Source organism: Garra rufa, chromosome 14 (assembly GCF_049309525.1).
Source record: "Garra rufa chromosome 14, GarRuf1.0, whole genome shotgun sequence".
Lineage (NCBI taxonomy): Eukaryota > Metazoa > Chordata > Actinopteri > Cypriniformes > Cyprinidae > Garra > Garra rufa.
This window is the reverse complement of record NC_133374.1, coordinates 13,651,395-13,671,398: the sequence shown is the minus strand read 5'-3', so window position 1 is coordinate 13,671,398 and position 20,004 is coordinate 13,651,395. Positions and strand designations below refer to the sequence as shown.

At 36.3% G+C, this 20,004-nt stretch overlaps 1 protein-coding gene across 4 annotated transcripts in view; it reads right to left on the bottom strand.

Moving 5' to 3' along the window:
* Window positions 1–20,004, bottom strand: part of frem2b (FRAS1 related extracellular matrix 2b) — a 109,953-nt gene that overhangs the window by 22,223 nt on the left and 67,726 nt on the right. For all 4 annotated transcript variants that reach the window (XM_073817649.1, XM_073817650.1, XM_073817647.1 and 1 more), the window contains exons 4-6: window positions 17,563–17,793; window positions 13,945–14,070; window positions 11,968–12,219 (exon numbers count right to left, since the gene is read on the bottom strand). In XM_073817649.1, coding sequence (XP_073673750.1) covers window positions 11,968–12,219; window positions 13,945–14,070; window positions 17,563–17,793 — 609 coding nt within the window. The remainder of the gene's footprint in view (window positions 1–11,967; window positions 12,220–13,944; window positions 14,071–17,562; window positions 17,794–20,004) is intronic.

Here is a 20,004-nt window from a genome sequence, read left to right as displayed (position 1 = left end):
ATAAAATAAAAACAAATAAATTGTGTTTTAAGCTTTGCCAACACAATAAAATAAAATAACTAAAAAAAATGAAATAAAATAAAATATAAAAGAAAAGAAAATATAGAAAAAAATACATTCAAAATAAAATACAAAATTAAATAAAATATTAAAAAATAAAATAAAATAAAAATAAAAATAAAAATAAAAATAAATAAATAAAATAAAATAAAATGTACACCATTGGTCAAAAGTTTGGGTTCAATACGATTTTCTAATAATTATTAAATATTTTATTAAATATTTTTAAGAACAATAATGCTTATATTCAGCAGGAATGCATTAAACTAATCAAAGGTGACAGTAAATAATTTATATGGTAACAAAAGATTTCTAATAAATGCTGTTCATTTAAACTTTCAAAGAACCCTAAATTTTTTTTTAAAAGAGTTTAAATACTAAGCAATACAACTGTTTTTAACTAAAATATTTTTTTTTAATAAAACAAGTGTAAAATACATTAAAAATAACATTAAATTAAATTTAAAAATAAAACAAAATCAAACAAAAATAAATTAAAAAGAAAATTATATATATATATAAAATATATTAATATTAATATTAATAAAAAATGCAATACAAAATCAATTAAATTAAATTAAAAAAATAACTCAAAAAAAGTAAAAAAAAAAAAGTTTAAATATTAAACAATACAACTGTTTTCAGCTTTGCCAACACATGAATAAATTACATTTTTAAATATATTGAAAGCATTAGAGAGCATAACCACATACACAAAAAAATCGTACCAAACTCAAATTTGGAAGTAACTTTGCAAGTAATGCTTTTCTATTTCAAACTTTTCGTCCCATTGCAGCTAATTACTATTGCCTAAGTAAGAGCAGTAGCAATTATATCATGCTTTATATTTCCTGTTTAGTGTGCTAGAACTACTAAATTACCAACTTTCATTAATGATCAAAGGCTAAACTTAACAAACTCACAAAAAAGCCGACATGTTTTACCTGCAATAAAACGCACGTTACGTTCGTGTGAAGTTGTGTTAAAGCTCTCGGGGGGGCAAATATATCTTTAGGCACTGCCTAGAGGTTTGAATCCAAGGGCGAAAATAAGACTAAATTGTTCATGTGGTGAAAATCCCATTATAAAGTGCACACTTCAGAAAAACAGAGAGGCAGTTATCTCTAGCTTTATCTAGGTCTTGGAGACACATTAGATATAATTGCATGATGTGCCTTGGCACTGCCAGCGCCTGTCTCTGCAGAGACATAAAGTACTGTGGGCGATCACTAGGTGATATGAAATGAGTGCTTTGGTTTGGCTTGTTGTGTGGGTGCGCTTTGGTCTCTGTCTCGATGCTCCCACAATCAGATAAGGTTCATTTGTAAAAGGGACAAACAGTCAGCTTCAAAGCACCACAGTCCATTAACTGAAAAGCAAACCATTGGCTCCTACACGACCCAAACCCAAACTCAGGCGCTTCACTGAGTGGATTAGGTTACCGTATGGCAGGCTGCCATGCTGCTAGTGGGCTAAATTTGAACTACTGAGGCTTTTCTTTCCTTTAAAGGCGCTACAGACTGGTACGATAATGGATTATCTTTCTAAAACTTGAATGATCTGGCCTGAACACTATTGCATGCTCTAACACTCGCTCTTAACTTGACCACTTTGGTCAAAAGCTGCTCTTCAAAGAAACATCAGCCAACAAACCTTTCACAAGGACAAACCCAGGAGACGTTAAGGCACAGCTTCCTCTCACCTCATTTCAACCCACTGTAATTAAACCTCCTGGTGGTAAGCGGCAAAGTAAATGTAATCAAAAGACGAGGAAATGTAATCAAAGACAAGTATGATTTCTGAACCATGAAATATTTCTTATTTCCAAATGATTGTTTAGTGTATATGCCCACACATGGCAGTTTTTGTCAATGTTTTCTCTCAGATGAATTTCTCATAATAACTGCACATCAATGAGTTCTGTTTGCTGATTCTTCTCACGCGCAACGCAGATTGTAAATGTTTCATCAGCAGAGGGAGAGATTCAGTTCAAAATGTTATGCCGTTTTCTTCCGAGGAGGCAAGGAAGTCAGTGCCTCCTCAAAATATTGGATGAGAAAAAATTTTGTAGTACAAAAATAAAACACAAATGTTACAAAATATAGCATTCTAAAGTTTAATAATCACTCATTTTTTTAAGAAATGCTGTCCAAATGTGACACCATCAGGTAAAGTTACAACAGGAGTCCGCATTTCTTGCCTATCCTGAGCCCATTGACTTTTAACAGACCCGCTAAAGCGAGTTGAGAATGAATGGGAGAAAGTCACGTAAGAAGAGGAAATGCCTCCATCGCAATACTGTATGTGCTTACATACAGGTAAATAAAAAACTTAAATAATGATTAAATTAAAATGTATTGTGTTTTAACATTAATTTATATTTAATTTAGTGATTCCTTTGTGTACTCGTACCACACTTTGAGAACCACTGGTATAGTTTATTATTTATACAGTGTCTTGCGTAAGTATTCTTCATTTTTTCACATTTTGTTATATTGCTGCCTTATGTTAAACTGCTTCAAATGACTTTTTTCCACATCAATCCACACTCCATACACCATAATGGCAAAGCAAAAAAACAGGTTTTTAACATCTTTGCACATTTATTAAAATAAAAACCCTAAATGATTCCATTGCATAAGTATTCAAACCCTTATCTGGGACAGTTGAAATTTAGCTCAAGAGCATCCATATTGCTTGTAGATGTTACTACACTTTGAGTGAAGTTAACCTGTGGCAAATTCAATTGAATTGGTATGATTTGGAAAGGCATACATGTCTTAATAAAAGGTTTAACAGATGAAAATGCATCTCAGAGCCAGAGTAAAAAAAACTTCCTGTAGAGCTCAGAAACAGGATTTCATCAAGCCACACATCTGAGGAAGAGTTCAGAAAAATATTCTGCTGCATTGAGGGTTCACAGAAGCATGTAGCCTCAGTTACCCTTAATGGAAGAAGTTTGGAAGAAACAACCAGGACACTTCATAGAGCTGGCCTCCTGGCCAAACTGAGCAATTGATGGAGAAGGGCTTTGGTTAGACTGGTGACCAAGAACCTGATGGTCACTCTAGTTGAGCTTCATGATCATATATGCAGATGGGAGAAACTTACAGAAGGTCAAACATTACTGCAACACTCCACCGATCTGGGCTTTATGGCGGTGTGGCAAGACTCAATCCTCCCTGAAGACACATGAAAACCCATTTGAAATTTGCAAAAAAAGCATCTAAAGGACCCTTAGACTGTGAGAAACAAGATTCTGCGGTCTGATGAACCTCAATTCCAAGCGTCATGTTTGAAGGAAACCAGGCGCTTATCATCACCTGTAGAATACCAATCCAAAAGTAAAGTGTGGTGGCAGCCTCATGCTGTGGGGCTGTTTTTCAGTGACAGGGACTGAAGGACTCATCAGAGTAGAAGCTCAATGCACCAAAATATTGAAATAGCCTTAATGAAAACCCAGTACAGACCATTCAGAACCTCAGACTTTGCAGAAGGTTTACCTTCCAACAGGACAATGACCCTAAGCACACAGCAAGATTGGCTTATAGACAACTCTGCAAATGTCCTTGAGTGGCCCAGCCACAGCCTGGGCTTGAACCCAATCAAACATTTCTGGAGAAACCTAAAAATGTCCATCTGTGCCCTATGGGGCCATCCAACCTGGCAGAACTTGAGAGGTGAAGAGGTGAGGAGAAGAATGGCAGATAATTGCCAAATGCAGATGTGCAAAGCTTGTCGCACCATACCAAAGATCTGAGGTTGTAAAGGTGCTTCACCTAAGTACTGAGTTAAGGGTTTGAATACTTATGCGATGTACTTATTTCTTTTTTTTTTTTTTTTTTATAAATTTACAAAGTTGTGAAAGTTTTTGCTTTGTCATTGAGGTGTATGGGGTGTAGATTGATGTGAAAATTTTTAAAGCAGTTAACGTAAGACAGCAACATAACAAAACGAAAAAACAAAGGGGTTTGAATACTTCTGCAAGGCACTGTATATGCACATAAAATATTTTAATTTTATATTATTATTATAGATTACATAACATGATATAATATTATATAAAATTATGTATGTGCGCAGACAGTGTACACTTAATTTAACCACTTGGCGTTAGCCTGGGGAGAGAAGCAGAATGTACCCTGGGAGTCTGTTGTGTGGTTCACACGTCTACACGCAGACACGTGTGCTTGAACTTTCCTTAGCATTCCCACAGAGAGACAGCATTTATAAAAAGCAAAGACCTCTGGGTGGAAGAAAATGGCAGAACACATTAACACAGCGCTAAGTGTTTCTCAGCGAGAACACACTGTACACATTTCCGCAGGAGCGGAATTGATTTGCTGTAATTTTCTTTCAAAAAGCACCAGAACAGGTAATTCTCTTGCAAAAAAGTATCAGGACACGTGCATTTCAACCACAAAAAAATCAGTAGTCTTGTCAGGGTGCTTACTATGATTGACAATGCTAAATCTGTGATTGCAGACTAATGCCATGTTTACAAAATGACCTGCATGTACTGTGGAGACTCAGTGAAAGATTTTAGTCACAAATGTAAGTTTTTATATGCTCAAAAGAAGAAAAAAGAATGATTGATGAATATAAAAACCTGTAGATTTAGATGTCCTTTTACATTTTAAACTCCTGAATGAATCTAGCATTTTCTTTATTCTTGTTATATTTTTGTGTCGACTTTATGTATTAATTTAAAATGATTTAAAGGGAAAGTTTACCCTGATGTTGTTCCAGATATGTATGAGTTTCTTTCTTCTTTTGAACACAAAAGAAGATATTCTGAATAATGCTAGTAACCAAACAGTTGATGGTAGCAATTTTGGCATTTCTGTATGAACTATCCCTTGAAGCATTACTTTTGTTATTGTTGACAAAATACTTCTTCCATTAAAGTACAGCCAGGAATCAAGAAAAGGATGATGAAAGAAACGTGACATAACAGGGTTCCCTTCAATCAGCAACTTCTCCACAGGACATCTGCCTCGACTCCTCTGGGCTGACCCAGAATCGGAAGACTGGATCTTAATAATAGGCTCCAGACAGACAGCCACCTAAGCTCATTTTGCTCTCTCCGGATCCTCACTTCCCATCTCTCTGTCCAAGTGGTCCATAATCATAGCTTTATTAGCCCAGCATACATTCACAGTCTGACATCAAGCAGTATATTAGTGAGCCTGATCCTGTGGTACAAGAATCCTCTTGTTTAACAGTTACAATAACTCACACGTGGTTCATCCTCAACACGTGCGAGAGTGATATTTGCCGTATCCAGCAGCAATTACCGCAACGTGTGAGAACACGTCCCACCGCGCTCATTATCAACACACAGATTTCCTTAATATGATGCTGCCAGCTGATTCTTGTTACCAATACAACTACTGTTCGTCTGTCCAACCGTCTGTATCTATCTATCCGTCTGTCCGTCAGTCCATCCATCCATCAGTCCGTTTCTGTCTATCTATCTACCTGTCTGTCTATCCATCCATCCATCCATCCATCCGTCTCTGTCTGTTTGTCTGTCTGTCTATCTATCTATCTATCTATCTATCTATCTATCTATCTATCTATCTATCTATCTATCTATCTATCTATCTATCTATCTATCTATCTGTCTATCTGTCTGTCTGTCTGTCTGTCTGTCTGTCTGTCCGTCCATCCGTCTGTCTGTCTCCCTGTATCTCTCTCTGTCTGTCCACCTGTCCATCCATCTATCCGTCTGTCTCTGTCTATTTATCTGTCTGTCCATCCATCCGTCTGTCTGTTTGTCCATCCATCCGTCTGTCTCTCTGTATCTCTCTCTGACTGTCTATCTATCTGTCAGCACATCCATCCATCCATCTATTCGTCTGTCTGACAGTCTATTTATCTATCTATCTATCTGTTCGTCCGTCCATCCGTCTGTATTCATCTATCTATTTATCTGTCCATCCTTCTGTCTATCTGTCCATTCGTCCATCTATCCATTCTTCTGTATCCATCAATCTATCAATCTATCAATCTATCAATCCATCAATCCATCTATCTATCCATCTATCTATCTATCTATCTATCTATCTATCTATCTATCTATCTATCTATCTATCTATCTATCTATCTATCTATCTATCTATCTATCTGTCTGTCTGTCTGTCTGTCTGTCTGTGTCCGTCCATCCGTCTGTCTGTCTCCCTGTATCTCTGTCTGTCTATCTATCTGTCTGTCCACCCGTCCATCCATCTATCCGTCTGTCTCTGTCTATTTATCTGTCTGTCTGTCTGTCTGTCTGTCTGTCTGTCTGTCTGTCTGTCTGTCAGTCCGTCTGTCTGTCTGTCTGTCTGTCTGTATCTCTCTCTGACTGTCTTTCTATCTGTCAGCACATCCATCCATCCATCCATCCATCTATCCGTCTGTCTGTCTGTCTGTCTGTCTGTCTGTCTGTCTGTCTGTCTGTCTGTCTGTCTGTCTATCTATCTATCTATCTATCTATCTGTTTATCTGTCCATCCGTCTGTATGTCTGTCCGTCTGTGTATCTGTCCATTCGCCCATCTATCCATCCATCCATCTGTCTGTCCATCCGTCCATCCAACCATCCGTCTCTATCTATCTATCTATCTATCTATCTATCTATCTATCTATCTATCTATCTATCTATCTATCTATCTATCTATCTATCTATCTATCTGTCTATCTGTCTGTCTGTCTGTCTGTCTGTCTGTCCGTCCGTCCGTCCGTCCATCCGTCCGTCTGTCTCCTTGTATCTCTCTCTGTCTGTCCACCTGTCCATCCATCTATCCGTCTGTCTCTGTCTATTTATCTGTCTGTCCATCCATCCGTCTGTCTGTTTGTCCATCCATCCGTCTGTCTCTCTGTATCTCTCTCTGACTGTCTATCTATCTGTCAGCACATCCATCCATCCATCTATTCGTCTGTCTGACAGTCTATTTATCTATCTATCTATCTGTTTGTCCGTCCATCCGTCTGTATTCATCTATCTATTTATCTGTCCATCCTTCTGTCTATCTGTCCATTCGTCCATCTATCCATTCTTCTGTATCCATCAATCTATCAATCTATCAATCTATCAATCCATCTATCTATCTATCTATCTATCTATCTATCTATCTATCTATCTATCTATCTATCTATCTATCTATCTATCTATCTATCTATCTATCTATCTATCTGTCTGTCTGTCTGTCTGTCTGTCTGTCTGTCTGTCTGTCTGTGTCCGTCCATCCATCTGTCTGTCTCCCTGTATCTCTGTCTGTCTGTCTATCTATCTGTCTGTCCACCCGTCCATCCATCTATCCGTCTGTCTCTGTCTATTTATCTGTCTGTCTGTCTGTCTGTCTGTCTGTCTGTCAGTCCGTCTGTCTGTCTGTCTGTCTGTCTGTCTGTCTGTCTGTCTGTATCTCTCTCTGACTGTCTTTCTATCTGTCAGCACATCCATCCATCCATCCATCCATCCATCTATCCGTCTGTCTGTCTGTCTGTCTGTCTGTCTGTCTGTCTGTCTATCTATCTATCTATCTATCTGTTTATCTGTCCATCCGTCTGTATGTCTGTCCGTCTGTGTATCTGTCCATTCGCCCATCTATCCATCCATCCATCTGTCTGTCCATCCGTCCATCCAACCATCCGTCTCTATCTATCTATCTATCTATCTATCTATCTATCTATCTATCTATCTATCTATCTATCTATCTATCTATCTATCTATCTATCTATCTATCTATCTATCTGTGCGTCCGTCCATCCGTCTGTTCATCCATCTATCCATCCAGCCATCTATCCATCCGTCTATCCATTTATCTGTCTGTCTCTGTTTGTCTATCTGTCTGTCTATCTGTCCATCCATCCATCCAGCCACAAAAATACAAAAATAAAACGTAAAAGTAATAATAATACCTTGCTAAATTGCTACAACAAACTTTTGTTTTGATAAAAATCTTTAACCCACAGTAAAGTCCAGTCTACCCAGACTATTTTTACCCAGAGTTGTTGCTGTCTGTGCGTGCTCTGAGTACTCTAAGTAGGTGGCACTCAATAAGCTGACACAGTGCTGTCTTTTCTAAAAACAGTCGATCAGGTTTCAGGTGTATGCGTCATTTGCAAAAGTGAACCAGCACTGCTGTCAGACAGTAGCTCCAGGCGATGTTTTCTCTCTTTCTCTCCCTTTTTTAACTCCTCCTTGCTGAAATTCTTAACATCAGCCAAGAATCTGGACTGGAAAACAAGATAACAATGAAGATGCAAACAAAGCCAGTTTCTGCACGGCAACCCTGCGTGTTTATACTTGACAAATCACCCGTAAGAAATAGGATCAACCTGCGAACTGATACGTGTAAGAGACTTCCAATTGTCATTTACTTCACCGTGAAAATCAAGAGCTGAGGTACAACCAAAAAAATTTTCTAAACAAAGCATCTTTTGTCCTATTTCAGTGGGCTCAAACATTACCAGAGACTTGTGAAACTGAAAATCTGACCTGTCATACAAATCTGAATAAATAACAGTAAAGTATTACATAACTTCTTTTGGAAAAAGAAGAAAATCACAACTATATACAAGAGTACAATCATCTATATGTCTATCTATCTATCTATCTATCTATCTATCTATCTATCTATCTATCTATCTATCTATCTATCTATCCTAAAAGTCAGTAAATCGGACCATGAATGAAACCATCACTAGTTCAGCCACTTGATCTCCAAATGTTTTCTATCAGTGTTTCACTTTCCTGATATTTGGAATGGCTTGATGACATTCTGGACAGGGTTACAGACAGAAAAAGATTCCATAAAGTGCATCCTCATAAAAATCTTGACAGAGACATCAATGTGGCACCACAGTTGTGCTGACGGCTCCAGAGCTGACCCTAGAGTCTCAAACACAGCGATTCGACACGCAACGTTTTAAATTACATCGCAGCGACCAACTGTTGGGAATTTCAAGCATGTAACCTCTGTCCTCTAAAAAGAAGGACACTTTTACCACCATAAAACGCTGCCATAAATAGTAATAAAGGCAATCTATCCATGACTCAATTGCCCAGAGATAGGAGAACTTCAATCCATAAGCTGTCCATCATCTGATTTCCCCAACGTTTTGTTTTCCATGAGATTTATAATGAAAGATTTGCTTGTATAAAACCAAATTACTTCAAACGCTGTTACACATCAAAAGCAAACTGAATAAATTAAATTCGCCAAAGATTTTTCTTCTGGCTTGTGTGTGCATGTGCGTAAATGCAAATAGATTTCAGGCCTCCCACAAACTCGAGGGCTCCTTCTTCCCAGCAGAATCTGAGTTCCATGTAGGTAGAAATTAAAAAATCAGCGGTTTTGTTGGATCTTTTACTTCCAGTCTACCCTGTCTGTGTAGGATAAGCATCGGTCTCAAGAGATAGCCGGGCAGCTGTGAGGGGAGGGGAGGCCCGGAGGTGTTGCTGAACAAAGAGGCACCGTGGGGAGATATGATAGAGAACAGCACCTGTAACTATGCCTGGAGATGAGCGATAAGGTGCTTTCTAGGGCACAGATGCACATGTGCGCTCGTAGACATGCACACGCCTGAGGACAGCTTTCAGCTTCACAATGGATAGCCCTGTTTTTGATGTATACTTAAAGTCATATTAGATAAAATCAAACCTTAGAAAGGCTTAAGCATAAAATGTACATGACCGGATCTGTTATGTATTTACATTAAAGACTAATAGTTTCTGTAAAAATTCTTCTAATCAGGTCATAAATAATCGGATTTTTTAAGGGGATAGTTTAGAAAACAAAATCATACAATACAATCTTTATCATGTTTTTTTAACCCTATATTAATTTTATGTTCACACATAGCTATTTTATGGATTTTGTTTTATTTTAGTTAATGAATTTGATTAAATTTGATAAATGCCATTGTATGAAAAAGAAAAAAAATACACATTTTGAGCGACACGCAGGAGAGTAGATGGTTTTAATTTTATTAGAAGATTTTCAAGAATATCTTCTAATTTTATTAGAATTTTTATTAAGAATTTTAATTTCACTATGCATAAAATTTAAATTATTTTTTACTTGGTCTAAAAATGGGAAAACTATGAAAACTATTTAATTATACATTTTGATATATATATATATATATAAATGTAATTCAATTTAATTGTTTTTATAAACCGATAATTGTTAAAAAGCTCTGCGGTGCGATTTTTACTTGGCCTAAAAAATTGGTAAAGATTAATTTATTATAAATTTTTATATATATATAAAAATGTCATTCAATTAAAATTTTTTGAAACCGTTAATTGTTAGGGCCCAAGCTCCAAACTTTGTCCGTCCGTCAAGGACACGTTCTTTAAAGAAAACTCAAGATCTTCGCAATTTAACCTCTTGCTAGACGTGAAATTTAGGGCAGATCAGATATTGTATCCATCGAAACAAACAACTTTCAACGAACACTCAAGATAGGTGGTGCTATCGAGTCATTTTGTCACACCTAATTCTGAAACCTTTATTAGATGTTGCAAAGTTTCATGAGTTTTCGAGCATGTTTAGGACGCAGCCACGGACACGTTCTTTAGTAAAAACATTGCAAAGGCTTTTAGATTAGACTGACCAAATATAATGTTGATATCATTAAATCTCTAGGAGGAGTTTGTTACAGCGTAAAACAGGTCACTTCCTGTTGCCAGAAGGTGGCGCTATATCTCTTCAGGTCAGAAGTCTTATCAAACATGCTAAAGTTTGTCAGAACATCACAGACACATCCTTCAACAAAAACTCAAGATCTTTGCAGTTTAACATCATAAACGGCTTTAGATTAGACTGACTAAATTTGGTGTTGATCTGTTTAAATCTCTAGGAGGAGTTTGTTTCAATACAATGCCTGAAAATGGCAAAAACTACACAAACTTGCCGAGAAAATTCAAAATAACAGACTTCCTGTTGTGTTACATATGTCTACCGAATTTTGCATATATGTGAGAGTTTCAATTTTATAGGTGGCGCTATTGAGCCATTTTGCCACAGCCACTTCTGAAACCCATATCAGATGTAAATTTGTAAAGTTTCATGAGTTTTTGAGCATGTTTAGGCCCTCAAAATGCGATTCATTTTTGAGAAGAAGAAAAATAAACTGAGCACCATCAGTGCTCTGGCCCTAATAATGATAATTAAAATTTCCCGACAAACAATTTTTTCAAACTAAACTTCACTCTGAAAGCTTTAGACAGATGGCACAAAAAGACAGAAAGAATTTCAAAACACCATGTTGGAATAATAACTATCTCTCTACAGACAAAATAATCCATTCTCCCCACTTTAAGGTGAGACTCCGCCATTCTTTGCTTTCATACTTCATGAATTATGGCTGGAAAATCATTTCAGGGTTTGCTGTGGTGTTCAATAAATCCTATGAATTTAGATTAAACATTCAGTGTGATCTTGCCTTCACATTTCTGAGCTAGATCGCTACGGGACCGTGTTAAAACAAAGCCTCCGACAGCTTCCCAGACTGCTGCCTCGAATGGAAGCACCTGTCAAAAAAAATGCTTTCAACCATCTCTTAGCCTGCAAGTGCCCCAAAGATTTAAAAGAATAGTTTGTTTTATAAGATTACCTGCCTAAAAAAAACTTTAGAGAGCTCATAAATATTTTAAGATTAAGAATACTCTAGTCTACGGTGTGCATTCCTTAAACAGTCGCAAAACACAACTGATTAAGTTAAATCCCACTCAAAAAGTCCTGCAACTGTTACAAACTCTTGCAATTATATTTTCCACTATGCACAGCAGAACTGAATCCCACTGGATAATTTGCCTGATTTTCTAAAGCCTCTAATCATCAGACTCAAACTACACTTGCTCTTTTAGGTGAAACATTACAAAACTTAAATATAAACACAGTGAAGCATCTTACCATCATCTGCATCAGGCAGGATGGTGACCCTGGTGGTGGGGAACTCCTGACCCAGACGGCCGCCCATGGGCATGCTGAGGGTGACATTAAAGCTTTCCTCCGGCTCATAGAGTGAGTCATCGATGACGACCACGCGGCAGTGCTTCTCCGTCTCTCCTTTATCGAAACGCAGCACGCTGTGGTGTTCTTCGGGTCGAGAAATGTAGTCAGAATAGGAAAGCACCGTGGTGGGAACCGTGCCCTTGGCTGTACCTGAACGGATGAGGATAAAGGGAAGATTAGAGGAAGTTTCGAGCATTCAAATTGAATCTCACGGGTTTAGTCAGGGATAAAAGGCACTTCAAAAATGTAGTTGAAGAAATCTGATGAGCTTGAAAGTTTAAATTCATGAAGTTTGATGTGGTTAGTAAGAAATAGAAGTACCCTTAAGTTAAAGAAGAAATTCACGGCCAGAATGAAAATTCCTGATAATTTACTCACCTCAATGTCTTCCAAGATGTTCATGTCTTTCTTTCTTCAGTCGCTAAGAAATTAGGTTTTTGAGGAAAACATTCCAGAATTGTTCTCCATATATTTTAATGGTTGCTAACGGGTTGAAGGTCCAAATTGCAGTTTCAATGCAGCTTCAAAGGTGAAGCGACTGTAAATTTTTGCTAAAAAATAACAATTTATATACTTTTTAACCACAAATGCTTGTCTTGCTAGCTCTGCGATGCACATGTGGGATTTCACGTATTGTGTAATCACATTCAAGCGTGTTTAGTTCTTTGTCTGTGAACTTCAGTTCACTTTTTTCAGTTCACTACGTAATGTGTGAAGTTAAGCTGATGCAAGATGAGCATTCGTGGTTTAAATTATATAAATTTGTATTTTTCTTAGAAAAAATCGTTTCACTTGATAAGACCCTTATTCCTTGGCTGGGATCATGTAGAGCCCTTTGAAGCTACACTGAAACTGCAATTTGGACCTTCAACTCATTGGCCACCATTGACGGTCCACTATATGGAGAAAAATCCTAGAAAATTCCCCCAAAAACCTTAATGTGGTCATCGGATGCCCATTTTCCACAAGTTGATATGATTCTTTAGGGTCTTAATGAGAAGTCTATAACACACTTTGGTTAAAATTTCTCAAGGGTAGTGTAAAATCACTCTTTTTACCTTGTCAAAACCCTTTTTAGAGTCAGCTATTCTGTTGCATGTTCCTTTAAATGCTAATGAGCTCTGCTTGCCCCGCCCCTCTCTGCCATGAGATGACGAGCCGTAAAGTTTACTTTAGCCGTGTTTAGCTGCGAAACTTGCTAACTAGCATATTATTAAGAAAGGTAATTTGCAAAGATGCATAAAAACCCCTTATACTCACTTCTGCTGTGGGTGAAGCTGCATAATAAATGATTTGCACGAACATAGACGCATATGTAGATCGGGATCTGCGCTTTCCTTTCAAAAACGAAAGTAACATTAATCCTCTACATCTTCAGCGACTCAGATGTCAGGAGTAAATGACGACTACTATGTTCATTATTACATCCAACAACAGAACACCTCAATCGCTCAACCGGAGACATTCTTGTCTTCCCCTGCACGTGAGTCGACACAATGGCGATCGGAGTCGGACTGTTTCAGGTCGGTGAGGGCGGGTCTAAGGTATGGAGCTTATGTCAATCAACTATCGTGGGAGCGGCCTCTGTCGGTGTTTCGTCACACCGACAAGAAGCTGAGAATGACCTGATTTTAAAAAGGGGATATTACTTTTAAAGATTAAAAAAAATACCACTGGGTGGATTTTTAGCATTGTAGGGTGGTTGTGTACACAAACTGCCAACACACATTAATGTTCAAACAACATGTAAAAGTGAGTTTTGCATCCGATGACCCCTTTAATATTTTTTGTTTGAAGAAAGAAAGCTATGAACATCTTGGAGGAAATTTTCATTCTGGAAGTGAACTTCTCCTTTAAGTTTCTATCATTACTCACCTTGTTGAGTGAAGCAGACAACCATGAGCTCTTGACTGACATCTCCAGATCTTCTCACAGGAATCAGAAGTTCTCCAATATCCTCCTCAATTGAGTATGTAGCCAGGGGAATGAACACTGTGGATTCTAGGGCGAAAAGCAACCATCACTTTTAGTATAAATGCTTATAACTTTATAGACAAAGACAGAAGAGAGTTACTGAAATCATTATTGTGTGAGGAGTCCAGGTGGATTCAGCTGCGCTTCAGATCTGTCAGAGCTTGACATTTAAGTCTTCAAAGTTTCTAACCTTTTAAAAATGCATGTTCAACTTAAGTTCTGTTAGTGTGTTTTAATGTGGGATTGATCTCTCAGTGTTGCTGTCAAAAGATTCAGAACTATATAATAATTTGATAGACCCAAGTTTCAGGATAAGAAAATCTCAACCGTTGATGTTTTATAGTGGGAAAGATTTAAAAACTCTTATCAGGCAAGTTGGGAATGGCTAAAACAATCACATAAACCTTAGTAGAAAAGATGAAGATGGCATAAAACTTAATAGTATTTGTGAGTATGCTATTTATGAGCCAACTTCATGGTCACCAACTCAAATAAATTAATCCTTTTTTATCTGTATAAGACTTGATTTTTTAGCCACTACTGAGAAAATATATGACTGAGCAGCTCTCTAGAGACAAGTAGCTTTGTGGGTTTTCTTTCATAAAAAAACTTGATTATATGCCTTGTAAAAATTTGCATGCAGCTTTCTTTGCACTTAGAGGCAGAAGATAATTAAATGAGATTTAACCTTTCAGACGGTGGCATTAAGTTGTTTTTCATGTCCTTGTGAAAAAGGAGCAATGCAGGCTTATCTCTGTAACTGATAAATGTCATATGAGGCCACAGTGACTGCAGCGTTATATGCTTCACCATCGATCTCTTCATTCCAGCTCAAAAAGCTTATGTAATGTTATCCTCTTAAGTAAGCATTGAAAAAAAAGATTGAGAAGATCGAAATTGATCTTTGATGAATGTGGCTTGAAGGGAGCAAAGTTGTATATAAGTTATATATATAAGTTGTGAGTCATATCAGGTGTGAGTTTCGCCATCTTAAGCAGTGTAAGATCTGTGGAGAAAAATCTGCTCATTCAGTCAGATCTGAGAACAAAGGAACTGCTCCTGCTAAATCAGCCGTAGATCCCATCACAACTTCAGAGGCTTGGCTGCTCTGTTTTGATGAGGAGGCACCAGGATGTTATTCAGATGTTCTGGAGATATTATGCTATGATTACAATGTACAGAAGGGTGACAGCTGTGATGTCCGCCCACATTGACACTCCTTCTCCACATTTTTTGGCTTTTGCTTGGTCGGAATGTTTGTCTCATACACAAATTATTACACTGCCTACACTTGCTTAGCATATAAATATAAAATGCTTCTTTTTTATTAATCTACTAGTGTAAAAATGTAATTAAAAAAACTGACCTAATTTGCTGTCTAAATACATGTTGTCTAAGTTTCATCATTGCAGGTTGTTCCCAAAAACCCATCCCCCTCCAGCCACCTTTTCAAAATTCAATTAATTCCTAATTGATAAAATCAAGTCCCATCCTACATTTTTTCCCATCTTTTTCAGTTAGAAATAAATTAGCTCACAGAAGTAAAATAGTAAAATGACACTTCATGTTGACTTTAATATTTGTCATTTGAGTTGTCAGTTCAGATATTTGACTGATATCAAAAGTCTGCAATATGGAAGCCCGTTTTCACCACTGAATAAAAAAAAAAAAAAAAAAGCTAATTGTGAGTTTACATACTTCGCAGAATTGTGAGATATAAACTTGAAATTGTCCAATTCTGAGGTGGGGAAAGAAAGTTCTCAAAAAAGTTTATATCTCACAATTTATAATTTATATCTGACTTAACTCGCAACTGCATGCGAAATACTCAATTCTGAGAAAATAAACTCTCAATTGTGAGACATAACTCAGAATTCTGAGAAAAAAACACAACTGTGAGACATCTCAGAATTCTGACAAAAAAAAAATCACAATTATGAGACATAAGTCGGAATTCTGAGGAAAAAAATTGTGAGACAACTCGTAATTCTGAGAAAAAAAAAATCAATTGTGAGATATCTCGGAATTCTGAGGAAAAAATTGTGAGACAAAAGTCGGAATTCTGAGAAAAAAAATCAATTGTGAGATATCTCGGAATTCTGAGGAAAAAATTGTGAGACATAAGTCGGAATTCTGAGGAAAAAAAACGATTGTGAAACATCTCGTAATTCTGAGAAAAAAAATCACAATTATGAGACATAACTCGGAATTCTGAGAAAAAAAATCAATTGTGAGACATATCTCGGAATTCTGAGAAAAATCTAAATTGTAAAACATTAACTCTCAATTCTGACAAAAAACAATCGCAATTTCAAGCCATAAGCTAGGAATTCTGAGGGGGAAAAAATCAATTGTGAAACATAAACTGGCAATTCTGAGAAAACCAACAACAGTGAATTTACTTTATTTCTCAGAATTGAGAGTTTAAAAAAAATTCTCACAATTGTGAGTTTATATCATGCAGTACTGACTTTATAACTTGCAACTGCAAGTTATAAAGTTTGAATTGCGAGTTTAAATCTCACAATTCTCGTTTTTTTCAGAACTGCAGGTTTATAGCTCACAATTCCGACTTTATAACTTGCAATTGCGAGTTTATATCTCACAATTCTTCAAAACTTGCAACTGCGAGAAAAAAAGTCTGAGTTGTGAGATAAAAAGTCGCATTTTTTTTTTTTTTCAATTTTTTATTCAGTAGCAGAAATGGGCTTCTACACTAAAAATAATTAAACTACTGTGTTTTTTAAAGAAATAAGTTTTTCTTCATTTTAAAATATGGTGACGAGTCTCTCTGGGCTCATCAGCGTCGCCCTGGCAACAGACGCAGCACACCTGCACGTCCTTATCACGGGCTGATCGGTCACAGCAGCCGATCATCATCAAGCGGCTTGAAAAGCCGCCACCGCTCACACTTCGACAGACAACCGTCTCATGCTGAATGTGCTGGTACTAACCTTTTCTCTCTCGTCACACAGAAGGCAGCGAGTGACCGACAGCCCAATTAAGCACGCCTGGACACCCACCTTCACGAGCACGAGGACTTCACAGGAGCGCCAGCCACGAAGCAGCACTCACCCTTATTTCTCCCTTCACTTTTAAAAAGTATTTAATAAATCCACCCTCCGGGGCTATTTCACCGAGCAACCTTGTTGTGTGATTTCTCACCCGTGACAATATATTACAATATAAATAATTGTAGCCATGTGAGCTTAAGTGACTTCTTTAAAAAAAACTTTTCAAAATATTGCCAAACCTAAACTTTTGAACAGTAGTGTAAATCAGCATCCTTAGATTGAATATGACTGAGTAATAGACTAAACAGCTAACCTTTGTTAGACTAAATATATTTCATGTTAAATCAACATCTTCAGGGATTAGTTGAGGTCTGAATTTGTTTGTTTAAAGTTGACATTTGTTTGAAAAAGGCTGGCTTTTGAACCTGCATACTGATCTTTGTTGCAACCCTAACCCATTCCCAGCACCTGCATCCCATGTTTTGATGTTTTTTTGTGAGCTCACCATCTCCGGGGTCGACGATTTCCACCGTTCCTGCTTCTGGGAACTCCAGTGCTCCCATGACAGGCTCTGACAGGACAACCTGGAAGGTCTCGGACTGCTCGTACAGGCCGTCCGACAAGATTCGCACCTTCCAGGTAGCAGTGGTCTGACCCGGGTTAAACTGGACTTGTTTCTGGGCCTTCCCTCGGAAATCTTTGTCCTTTTCAGCCGTACCATCTTTGGTACCAATACCTTAAGAATGAAAGAATAAATGTTAAATAAAGCAGAGAAATGCAAGCAAATGAAAGTCTTTTATAAAAGTGGTTAAGCATTACGTATATCATAGGAAAACAGAGCCTATGGTATTAGTTTTTTTAATGTGTTAATTATTTTTCAAAATTGTTTTGTACTATACAAATAAACAAACTGCTGCAAATTTCAGCAAATTAAGAAAACAGAGCTTTATGTATTAGTTTGTAATATGATAATTCTGGTTTTAAAAAATGTATTTATGTGTTTTGTGGATTTAGTTTCATTCATGAATTAAATGTTTAGAATTCATGAAAAGCTATATGTATGGTTTAAGTCTTTTAGCTATGATCATTTTCATACTGGAACTATACATTTTTTTTAAAATATATAAATAAAATGAAAAAAGTAAAACAAAATAAAAAATAAAATAAAATGTTTTGTATTGGAACTTTACAAATAAACAAACTGCTGCAAATGTCAGCAAATGAAGAAAACAGTCGAATGTATTAATTTGTAATGCATTAATTCTTGTAAAATAAAATAAAATAAAATAAAACAAAATAATAAAATAAAATAAAATAAAATGTTTCGTATTGGAACTATAAAAAATATGCTGCAAATAAAGAAAACAGCCTAATGTATTAATTTGATATACATTAATTCTTGTAAAAAAAAATATATATAATATTAAAATAAAATAAAATTAAATGTTTGTATTGAAACTATAAAAAATAAACTGCTGCAAATGTCAGCAAATGAAGAAAACAGCCTAATCTATTAATTTGATATAAATTAATTCTTGTAAAAAAAATAAAATACTAAAAAATAAAATAAAATAAAAATAAAATAAAATAAAAAAAATAATTCTGGTTAAAAAAACTATATCTATGTGTAATTTCATTCGTTTTTTTATTATGTAATTCAATGATTAAATAATTAAATGTAACATGAAAATGTACAGTGCATTTTTTACGTCTTTTTCTAAAGCTATGATTGTTTTCATACTGGAACTATAAAATACAAAAATTATTAATAATAATAATAATAACAATAAAGTTAAATAAAAAAATTAAATAAAAGTTTGGTATTGGAACTATACAAATAAACTTACTGCTGCAAATGTCAGCAAATGAAAAAAAAGGTAATTATGTGTAGTTTTATTCATTATATTAATGAATTAAGTGTTTACAATTTATGCAAATCTATATGTACAGACCATTTTTAAAAAGTCTTTTAGCTATGACTGATTGCATACTGGAACTACAATATATATATACATTTAAAAAAAAAAATAACATAATAAACTTCTTTTCAGACAAATCAACTCAATACATAGATTAAATAAATAAATATATCTATTCAAGTGCTTTGGAGTAAAAAGAACATAACGTTTTACAGATGTACATTGACAAAAACATTGTTAGTGTCTTTTTGACACACTGCTATATACAGGTAAGTGTACCAGCAAATGAATACCACTGTCAAGGGACTGACAAAACTCCTGTTTATATCACCTAGTCTGTGTTTCCATAAATCACAAAAAAGCTTTGCTAACAGCCAATGTAGAGACGTTGCAGTGTGCGTGACGCAACCATTCTGTAATAAAAGCTTCAAAGAGCGCGGTGTGCTGTTCTTTGGAAAGAGAATAAAGTCAAGACTATAAAGTCTAGTCCTTCCTCATCCCTCAGAAGATCAGATGCTCTTCCTACCCTAGCAGTCCCGCTGGTGGATCTCTGTCCACTCAGGGTTGACAAAGGTTTGTATGCTGCCAGCAGCTTCACGGCAGGTGTGCCAGGTGGGCATTGTCAGCTAGCGCACAACACTTCCTTCCCACCACAGAAATCTCAAAGGTCACTAACATATAATGAGATATTAATATAACCCACAAATAAATAAATAACTTGGAAAAACCAGGAAAGACCAGATTGGCAGGAAACACAGTGAAGAGCTTTGGCAAAGGAAGAGAAATTGTGTTGCCAAAAGCAAAAAAAACCTGCCTTCTTTGAAGCAAATTTAGAAAGAAGCGCTTTGATATTAAGGTACATCAGAAAAAAAGGAGGGGTCCTGTCATGTCCTGTCTGCGCACATGTCTGCATAAAATGCAATTATTCAAAGAACATCAGTCCTTGAAGAGAAACTGAGGGAGAATGTGAAAAATCAAAATAATAATTGAATAAAAATCATCATTTCAAAGACTTCCTCATCTTTCCA